The sequence below is a fragment of the Vigna radiata genome, chromosome 6 (genome assembly GCF_000741045.1).
Source record: "Vigna radiata var. radiata cultivar VC1973A chromosome 6, Vradiata_ver6, whole genome shotgun sequence".
NCBI classification, from domain to species: domain Eukaryota; kingdom Viridiplantae; phylum Streptophyta; class Magnoliopsida; order Fabales; family Fabaceae; genus Vigna; species Vigna radiata.
This window is the reverse complement of record NC_028356.1, coordinates 32,415,290-32,422,987: the sequence shown is the minus strand read 5'-3', so window position 1 is coordinate 32,422,987 and position 7,698 is coordinate 32,415,290. Positions and strand designations below refer to the sequence as shown.

The window sequence follows — 7,698 nt, the reverse complement described above, 5'->3', positions numbered from 1 at the left end:
TAAACCACGTTCTCCATTTATTCTTTTACCTAATTCTTTCATTTTACATACCACTCTTCTGTTCCAAACATCATTTGCTATAACTCACAACAATAACANCATACATGATCAGGTTAAAACAAGTAAAATGGTGACTGTCAAAAGCATTTGGCTTCTGCTTGCTTGCTTGCTATACTGGTGCAATGACCAATTCTTAATCTACGTTGGAATTATAAGAAGATTATTAAAAAATGATTATAAGAAAACACATATATATCTGATATATTTATAAGAAAACACATACTTATGACTCTTCCTGAAATCATAATACCCTATCCATGTTAGTTGTAAATTGCTTTATGTGTAGTTTTTATGCTACTGTTATGTAGCCTAATTAGGTGCATTCCTTAGGCACAACCTCACCATAATTAATGCTTGATGTCTCACAGGTCACGTACTATGCACATGCACCAAGTAGGTGTTACTTTCACATGCTTTTACCCTTACTTATATTAAGAAACTATTAGGGATTGTTCTAAANTGCATTCCCTTTCCCTGAATAAAGAACCTCCACATCAGAATGAGTGATGCAAGCAGCTGCCACGGATTGCTTTGGGATACTTACTCATTATTTTAAGCCAACTTTTAANANACCTAGTTTAAACTGCAACACTTTAGTCTCTGAATTGTGTGATGAATGGAAAACAAAAACAACATCATCATTACTTGTCTTAATTTTCCTTTCCATTTAATGTTGCATACTATCATATATGTCTATTTCATTTTTTTTGCCCTTTTGAGGTATTTGTTTGTTGTATTGACATTGTTCCAGTGTGTGGACCTTGCATAGAGATATGTATCTTACTAGTTTTTTGTTTTATAGACTGGAGATTCACGTTTTGTGTAATGATTTTATCTGTGTTTGGAAATGCGTAATTCACGGTACTATTTAAAAAATTGTATATAAGTTATATACAGATTATCCGTATATAAGTTATATACGGAATATCCGTATATAAGTTATATACGGATTATCCGTATATAACTTATATACGGAATATCCGTATATAACTTATATACGGAATATCCGTATATAACTTATATACGGATTTTCCATATATAACTTATATACGGATTTTCCGTATATAACACTACCTACGACAGTATTATATATGGATTTTTTGCCGTATGTAATCCGTATATAACCAAAGATTATATACAGATTTGGAGCCTTATATACGGATTTTGACTGTAGATAACGACGATTTTTCTTGTAGTGATTATTCACAATGAATTCAACCAAAGTATATTTTCAATCAAATCCTATTGTGTTTAATCATGTTTATTCTTAAATCTCCTAAAGAAATTAGAAGTTAATTAATCAAAGTAAATTCTCAATCAATTATGTTTAATTTTCCTTAAAAATAATACTCAAAAGCAACAAAAATGTTTTTATTTTTTTTTTACCTTGACAAGAATTGACCTTACTCTTATGCATTATCTTTTAAAATAAGACATTAAGAGTTATGTAATTCCTTATAAAACTATTTGAAAACGATTTTGGAAAATGATTTGATGGTTTAGAAGTAAACCCGAAAGATTCACCTTACTCTTACATATCTCCATTTATGATGGAGTTCTTTAATGAAAGATCGTTTGTTTGGAAATGTTGATATTTCTAGTTTTTGAAGATCTTGATAATTTTGGCATGGTTGAGAAAAATAAAGATGTTAAGTATTAAGACAAAACAGATGGTTATCCGAATATTTATACCTTTAGAAATATCCTTTTAGGAAGAGTAGCACTTTTGTCTGTAGCCATGTCCAACTCTTAATGTCACAAGCCGTGAATGAACAGAAGATCAAAAAGAAGAAAAAAGAAGTAGGTTCGTTACCTATGCCTAGACTTGGATTTTATTAACCTTGGTCATTTATAGTAAATAATCCTCTTGTTACTGATTTCATTAAATTATTTTATTTTATGTCGACTTTTGCTTCACCAAATCAGCAAACAATTTGCTTCATCTGCTCATATAATATTAGTAGTTCACTTGATTACTTATTCCCATGACTGGTGATGCAGTGCCAGTTCATTTCTACATGTGTTTCATTGATTGTATATTTGCTGAATGCCGCATTTTCATTTTACACAGCTACACATTATTACAGCATTGATAATTTTTTTTTTTAATTTTAAATAAAAGGCAAGGAAATATTGAAATTCTTTTCAAACTCTATAATGATTCTCTGAAATTATTGTAGTAAATGGTTGAAGATTTTTCAATTTTCGTATCTTGGAATTATTGTAGTTGACTTGAACAAAGAAGGAAAAGCCAAAGCTCGAAGTTGATAATATTCTCTCTGATATCGAAGTTTTAAGCCGAGCCGAGAGAAAATAGAAACCTCGCGAGAGTAAGAAGGTGGGTTCCCCTTCTTCTATCCTTTTTTTTTTTTTTTTTTCCGAACCGCATGAAACGAGAAGCGGGAGAGCGATAATGCAGCGCATGAAACGGGAGCATCCAATGTTCGTTTGGAGATGAGAGAGCGATAATGCAGCGATAATTCCAACTTTACTACTAAGTGATCTTGTAACTCCTCAAATGTAAGAAAGGTAATATTAAGTACCTTAAAAGATGTATTCTCTTTATTTCATCAGGAAAGAAAATAAAAACAATAACGAAAGAAAAATCACACACCGTTGTCCACATTAGTACGCTTTTGATATCTTATTTTTATCATACATTGAAGTTTCAGTTCATTAAGGATTTAAATATGATTGTGGTGTGAATTTTGAATCTACATATATAGAAGCATGTGATTGAGAAAATTTTTTATTTGTTAGAAAACTTCTTAGGTTCTAGCAAACTTGATTAGAAATGACATATTAGATATATGTATTTCCGAGCGTAATTTATAGTCAGAAAATTGTAAGCTAAAGTTTGTCTCACTTTTTATATCCAACGTATTAACAAAGTTACATGACTAAATACTAATTGATTTCATGCACTTGACGAGTATTTAAAATTTCGTATTTATTATTAAAATCAAAACGAGATAAAAACGCGGTTTCTCAATCAAAGTAAACGTATCACAAGTCATCAGATAATTGTCTAAAAGAAAAAATATGGTTCTCTGTCTCTCTCTCTCTATATATATATATACAGTCTGTGTTGTTTTAAATATCATTATCTAACTTTGATTTTTGCACTTCAATTCAACGAGAAACTATTTGGACATCATGTGGAGAGAGGAAGCATTGGCGGTGATGAGAAGAGAATGAAAATGAAATAAAAAAATTCATATATATTTAATATATGAAGATGATATGGAATTTTAATTCAGAGATACAGATACAATAATAAAGCACGTCTCTTCCCCGTAGTATTAATTATTTATATGTACCAATCAATAACTATTAATTAGTTATATGTACACTGTCATTTGACTACGTCAATTATATATTTGCATATATAAAGTGTTTATGTAAGAGAAAACCTGTTAAACTCATATAAAGCTTATCAACATGGATAATATTCTTTTGGTCACAAGTCTACACTTGCGGAACTTTTAGCCCTTGGATAATTTTCAAATATTTGAAGTAGAAAAAAATCAAATGCATTATGTAAACATTGCTTTTGGATCACGATATGAAATTTTATTTTGATAACTTTTCCATTATTTATTGTAATATATTTAGGGTTTTGTCCTTATTTAAATAAGTCCTGGACTATTTATTCAATTTGCCTCCCAAACTAATTCCCTAAAAATTATTTTAGACAGCAGGTAAATAAAAGCTTCAAGTTAGAACAATTTAGGATTATTTTAGAAACTCGAAGAACTCCATTAAAAAAATGTACATGATCAAAAGCCTAATAAGAATTCACGCCCTTGACGAGTATTTAAAAGTTTGTATTCATTAGGATGAGCTGTGGAAACCAGATAGACACCCCGTTTCTCAGTCAAATTTGCGTTTGAAGTATCGCAAGTCTTCAAAGTATTCTCAGAAAGGAAAAATGTGGTCCTTTAGGGTTATGTATTGAGTCTGTGTTGTTTTAAATATCAATATATAACTTGGAATTGGTTGCTCTTGAATTGAAAGAGAAACAGTTTGGACATGATGAGGTTAGAGAGAACATTGTTGGTGGTATTGCTACTTATTCTACTCCACCATATTTCTGCTACCAAGGACCACCAACAACACCGTTGTCCACCTTCTTCCTGTGGTAACATCACAAACATCACTTATCCATTTCGATTACAAGGCGACCCAGAGAATTGTGGTGACGAAAGGTACGAGCTTGGTTGTCAGAATAATGTTGCTGTGTTGTATCTGAACTCTACACAATACCATGTTCAAGCAATAAACTACGACAACTACACCGTGAGAGTGGTTGACCCTGCACTTCAACACCACAACTGCTCCTCCCTTCCTCTCCGTTCCCTTTCTCGCTCCAATTTCTCTGATACTTACACTGATTCTGGGGATCTATACCAAGCCGGTCTATATCCGAATTTTAATTGGGAATCTCTGAGTTTCGAGCATATACTGTTTTTGAACTGTAACCATTCGGTGAGAGAGAACGGGAAGTATGTGGAAAGTGGTGAGTGCGTGAAGTGGGACTCAAAAGGCTATGCATATGCAGTGGATGGAGACCTAAAAGCTGAGGACTTAGAAGTTGGCTGTGACGTCAAGCTTGTTGCTCCCACATCGTTCAGGACTTTCAATAAGCATTCATACGCTGCCATTCACAGGGCTCTCGCCTATGGATTTGAGATCTCTTGGGTAAACCTCGCCTGTCAGAATCATTGTCCTGAAGGTTTTTGCTATTTCGACTCTTCTAGCCAGAAGCTTGTTTGCCATCCATTAGGTGCGTTATATATTAACTTTGTCTACTTTTCATGTTAAATGTTCATATTTATTTAGTTAAAGCACAATTTTAAATTTCTACCGAGGTGAAATTTTGGTGATCATCCCTTGAAAAATTTAAAATGTTTGATCCCTTTAACTTGCGACCTTTTCACTAGTACAAAAACGTTGTTTAACGTTACCCAGTAGACGTCGGTTTGCTGGTAACCCGACGTATATGAGTGGACGGTGACATTATCGTCAATAGCTTGGTAAACTAGACGTCGAATTTAAGGTAAGGCGACGTCTATGATATTGTAGATGTCCCCACTCCAACAAACTGACGTCTAATGGTCTGAGGTAGGTGATAAGACAGTCCATTGACGTCGGTGTTAACGGGTGCCGACGTCTACTGGACTGCAATTAATGTTCTTCACCTAATTCCCAGGCGCTTAAACGTCACATTGTCAAAGGACGACGTCTAAGGCCTGTCTGGAATGCGAGAAGATAAAAAGTTCTTCACGTCGGTGTAGAGGGAAGCAACGTCTATGTGCCTGTAATTAATTATGTTCACCAAACTCAAGGGCCCTAGACGTTGGCTAGAGGGGCACCGGCGTCTACGTTACTATATACGTCGGCGCTCCTTCAAACCTGTCATCAACATTCCTGACAGGAAATGAAACGTCAATCGGTTCAGCTTCCTAGACGTGGGCTCCCCTGGAAACCGACGTCTAATGGACATTTAAAAAATCAGTTAAAATGTTAATGTGGACGTCTTATTAATGAGATCACAAACATCTGGTGACTATAAACGTTGGTTTCAGGAGCAACCGACGCCCCATTTCATTTTAAATAAACTGCAAACTCTTCGCTGCATTCAGTTTCTGATATCATCTTCCTCTTCTCCTTTTTCTCTTGTGGCACCTCTTCTTTTTCTCTCTTGAGGCATTCCGTTGTTGTTTCTGATATCTTTATCATCTATCTCCCCTTCTTTTTCTCTCTTGCGGCATCCCAGGTGCGTGGTTTTTTTTTTATGCTTACCATTTAAACTTTGTTTAGTCTTTCATCGATTATCTTCTGGTTCAACTGATTAAAATTTGTTTTCTTTGTGTTGTGTTTTAGTTCAGTTTTGTTCCTTTCTTGGGGTAACGTAGTAACACATTCTCCATTTGCTAGCTGTCTCCCAGAAAAAGCGGCGTCTAGTGAATTTCTTTTGATCATTTCAACCCAAAGACGACCCTGGGTTGTTGCCTAGTTATCATTTCACCGTGATTTTTTCCTCTTGCGGATGAAAATGGAACTAAGTAACTACTCAGGCTCGGTTTTGGGTTGAAAAGATCCATATATAAGAAATTCAAAAGGCACAAGCTTTTTTTGGAGGAAACTAGCAAAAGGAGATTGTGCTACTAGGCTATTCAAAGACGAGAACAAAAGTGCACTAAAACACAACCACTGGATTAGACATCGGGTAATGTATAGACCGACGTCTATAGTACCTTTTAGATGTCGGTTAATACTCAGACTGACGTCTATGTAATGACTTTAGATGTCCAGTTAGTCCCACACCAAACGTCCAGTAAGTCCTACACCCGACATCCAGTTAATCCTACAACCGACATCCAGGTAATCCTAGACGTTGGTTATATTAATGTTTGATGTCCCATAGACGTCATCGAAAATGACGTCGGTTCTTTTGTACACGTTAAAAGCCCAAAATAACTGACGTTAAACAACGTTTTTGCACTAGTGTTTATTGTATTCCACAACTTTATCCATTCACTTCACTTTCTATAATAACAATCTTTATACGATTATTCTAATTTTGTATACTTTTCATCTTACATTAAATCATTTATATTTTTTATTTATTTAATTGATACTCGATTTTCTTCAATTAACATTTTACATAATTATACATATTCAAATTATTAGGAAAATCATATTTCATCCAATTTTTGAGAATTTTTTGAAACAAAGTTTGAATCATTTATGTTAATAATTCAATCAACTTTTAGAAAAACATATATATTTCTTTTTATCTTTTATCTTTTACATGCATTTATAAGAACATGTGCATTAAATTGACATTTATTATTTTAAAATAAATAAAAAGTTGTTAAAGTTGTTTACCGTTATTACTTTTTCATATGAAAACGGTTATTTATTAATAACTGTTGAGATAATCAGAATCCTAAAGTTGATGTTTTCTTTCATTTCAGGGTTAACGATATTAGGTTTGCTACCGACGTTAATTGGTAAGATCTTATCATCTTAATTTCTCAATACTTTAATGACAAGAGGAGTAGAGCTTTTACCAATAGTTAAAATAGACTTTTTAACAGTAGTTTTAGAATTATCATTAATAGAAATGTTATTAAAATAATTGAACATTTGGCCACCATTGTGTGACAACCATTGACACTTTCATAGTTGTAGAAAAACCCATTGAGGAACGGAAAAAAATGAAATATAATTGCGAGTACTTCTACTTAGAGATCTAAGTTCTAGTTTTCTCACATTCCTAGTTTAAGAAATCGGTCAGTGAATTTTGTTTTATCGATAAACTTTTTTTTATTGATAAAGTATGTTATAAATATTGTTTGTGATGGAGTATAAACAAAGTGTCACATCCGATAAAAGAAGGATTCGACATGAATTTATATACACAGATAGGTAAGAAATCTTTTAAAGTGATACTAAAATCTTAAAATATATTTATGTAGATACTTCAATTGGTAAAAGACCTTTTAAAGTGATACTGAAATCTTAAAATATATTTATAAAATCTATGGATAAATTATGTTTCACATAGAGATATTTTTTTTCTATAAAATTTATTGATAAATATTATGTTATCAATTAATTTTTTTCTCC

General features: G+C 32.9%; 1 protein-coding gene and 1 long non-coding RNA gene across 2 annotated transcripts in view; both read left to right on the top strand.

The window, feature by feature from the left end:
* The window catches only part of LOC106765197, a 5,550-nt gene extending 4,669 nt beyond the window's left edge, over positions 1–881 (top strand). The window contains exon 3 of the long non-coding RNA XR_001376017.2: positions 863–881. This is a non-coding gene — a long non-coding RNA (uncharacterized LOC106765197). The remainder of the gene's footprint in view (positions 1–862) is intronic.
* Positions 882–4,095: 3,214 nt separating this feature from the next.
* LOC106763727 overlaps positions 4,096–7,698 on the top strand; it is a 5,569-nt gene continuing 1,966 nt past the window's right edge. Inside the window, exon 1 of the mRNA XM_014647891.2 lies at positions 4,096–4,830. Coding sequence (XP_014503377.1) covers positions 4,096–4,830 — 735 coding nt within the window. The remainder of the gene's footprint in view (positions 4,831–7,698) is intronic.